The sequence below is a fragment of the Protobothrops mucrosquamatus genome, unplaced genomic scaffold (assembly GCF_001527695.2).
Source record: "Protobothrops mucrosquamatus isolate PMUCROS unplaced genomic scaffold, P.Mucros_1.0 scaffold16369, whole genome shotgun sequence".
In the NCBI taxonomy this organism is placed as follows: domain Eukaryota; kingdom Metazoa; phylum Chordata; class Lepidosauria; order Squamata; family Viperidae; genus Protobothrops; species Protobothrops mucrosquamatus.
Window position 1 is genome coordinate 1,726 of NW_015402134.1, and position 2,345 is coordinate 4,070.

The window sequence follows — 2,345 nt, forward strand, 5'->3', positions numbered from 1 at the left end:
AGGAAAAAGCACCTGGGGCGACGGGAAAGAGTCTAATTGTCCCGCAGGCCGGCAGATCGCGAAGCCGGCGGTCGTCTCGGGCAAGGCGGCTCTGGCCTTTGCATCACAAGGCGCGCAAGCCAGCGGCAGAAAGCCTACCGGAGGGCTTTGCACGATCTGCTGGACGTAGAGCACCCAGACGGAGGGGGTTCCCTCGACTCCCCCGTGGGAGAGCCCGGTTGCCCAGGGATCCTTGGCCAGGCACGCGTGAGCCGTCTTGGCCACTGACCGGCTCCCTTCCACCGAGCCCTCCCCGCGCCCTTGCCCGGACCACGCGGCCCGCCCGGTCGCCTCTCCTGCTTGCATCCAGCAGAGCCAGCATGGAAGCGGAACCCACGGAAGCGCCGGCCTCGCTGCCTCCGGCGTTGTAGTCTCACTCTTGGAAGGCGGCAGCGGCCGCGGAAGCGGAGGAGGAGACGGAGGAGGAGGAGGAGGGGAGTAAGAGTGGCCATGTTGGGTCAGTGGTGGTGGGGTGCCCGAGAAGAAGTGCCCCCGCCCCTCTTGCTGCCCAAGTGCTGCTCAGCGCTCGCAGCAGGACCAGCGATTTCGCAGAGGCGTCAGCCCCTCGGACGGGGATCCTGCCCCTCCCAGCCGCTGGGGGTGGTGGAGGGAGGCGGCAGCTGAAAGGGGGGGAGAGCGGGTGCGAGCGGGGCTTTATAAGGGGCGTCCCGCCTGGGGCTGGCACGTCTAGATTCCTGGAGACAACCATGGCGATTGGCTTGGCAGCTTTGGGGCTCCTCGCTTTCCTGCTTGGCTGCTCGGGAACCTTTGCCGAACCCCCAAACTTGGAGCGAGCCACCAAGGTGAGATCCGGGGTGACGGGCGGAGGGCTCCAGCCTCCCTCGTGAAAAGCCCCCTCCCGGCCACCAGCCTCTGCTCGGGTGGCCGACAGGAGCGGCTGGTGGGAGCCGGTGGGCTGCGCAGAGGCTGCCGCTTCCTCGGGGTTGATCGCATCCGGTGCCGTCGCTCTAAGAGGCCCTTGATCTCCGACGGCCGGCCGGCCGGCCGAGCGTGTCCTCCTCCGTGCTCGGCCGCGACTTCGGCAGCCTACCGCCGGGGCTGGTTCTCTCGCTCACTGCGCAGATGGCAGAGCGATCCTCCCGCGGGGTGTCGTCCAGAACGCGGTCTGGCAGGCGCCTCGACCGACGGACCGAAGGTGTGCCGCCTTTGCCAGCCCCATCCGGCGTGGGCAGCCTTGGGGGTCGGGCACGTGGGAGCAGCTTGTGTTTTCAGATCCCCCGGAGAAAATGGAGCCAGAGTCTCTACCTGTTGGACAGCTGGGCTTGGCTAGCGCCGTGAGCCGTATTGCTCCCCCCTCCCGCTCTCCTTTAGTGCTCCCTGAGCGGCAGCTGGAAGAATGACCTCAACTCCACCATGGAGAGCAACAGCGTCAGTAACACGGGGGTGTTCATCGGTGTGTACAAAACGGCAGTCTCGGGCTCCGGCAAGCCCGTCCCTCCATCCCCGCTGCAGGGCATCCAGCATCAGGGGCTCCAGCCCACCTTTGGCTTCACCGTCAGCTGGATACTCACTGGTAGAGCCACTCACTATTTGGTGTGGAAGCAAATAGAACGGGAGGGGGGAATCTAGTGGATCGCCTTTTCCTTAGATCTGCCTCTCACAGATTCTTTCACTGAATGTCCTCTCTCCTCCCCCCCCCCATCAGATGGAGATGCCCAAATATTTTGGAGCCTATAAAACATTCCCAATCTCAAGATAGCATCGGTGAGCGGGGGGGGGGTGTCTTTATGAGAACTATATCCCCCCCCCAATTGATACAACAACTTTGATCTGACAGAATCCACCGCAGTCTTTGTGGGCCAGTGTCTGGTGAATAACAGCGGAAAAGATCACTTGAAGACAACCTGGCTGTTGCGTGAGAAGGTTGGATCCGCGGCAAATGATTGGGGGGCGACCCGGTAAGGAAATGCAGGAGCTGAACTGCTGCGCCCCCTAACTGGAAGGGCCCTGAGCACCTCTTCTTTTTCTCTCTCTCTCTCTCCCCCCAAAGTGGGTCTTGAAAGGACGCCCCAATGGTTTGCCTCTCTCGGGGCAGCTCCTGCGGGAGAGGCTGGCATTGTGAGTCTAGGAGACTCCGTTTCTGCCACTTCCCCCACAAAAAAACGCAGCAAATCTGTTGATGAGGTTCCCCAGGTCCTTCTCACTGACAAGAGTGGTTTGAGTGGCAACACAGTCTGGGTTGCAATGCGTGGCTGGGGACCTATCTGGCCCTGGCCGCCCCTCCCCCCAGAACCACTAGCATCCATTTCCTTTGCCCCCCCCTCCATTTTCTTCTCAAGGGAGTG

General features: G+C 62.6%; 1 protein-coding gene across 1 annotated transcript in view; it reads left to right on the forward strand.

The window, feature by feature from the left end:
* Positions 1-746: 746 nt before the first annotated feature.
* LOC107301756 (avidin-related protein 1-like) overlaps positions 747-2,345 on the forward strand; it is a 9,814-nt gene continuing 8,215 nt past the window's right edge. Inside the window, exons 1-3 of the mRNA XM_015830941.1 lie at positions 747-842; positions 1,372-1,573; positions 1,838-1,958. Coding sequence (XP_015686427.1) covers positions 747-842; positions 1,372-1,573; positions 1,838-1,958 — 419 coding nt within the window. The remainder of the gene's footprint in view (positions 843-1,371; positions 1,574-1,837; positions 1,959-2,345) is intronic.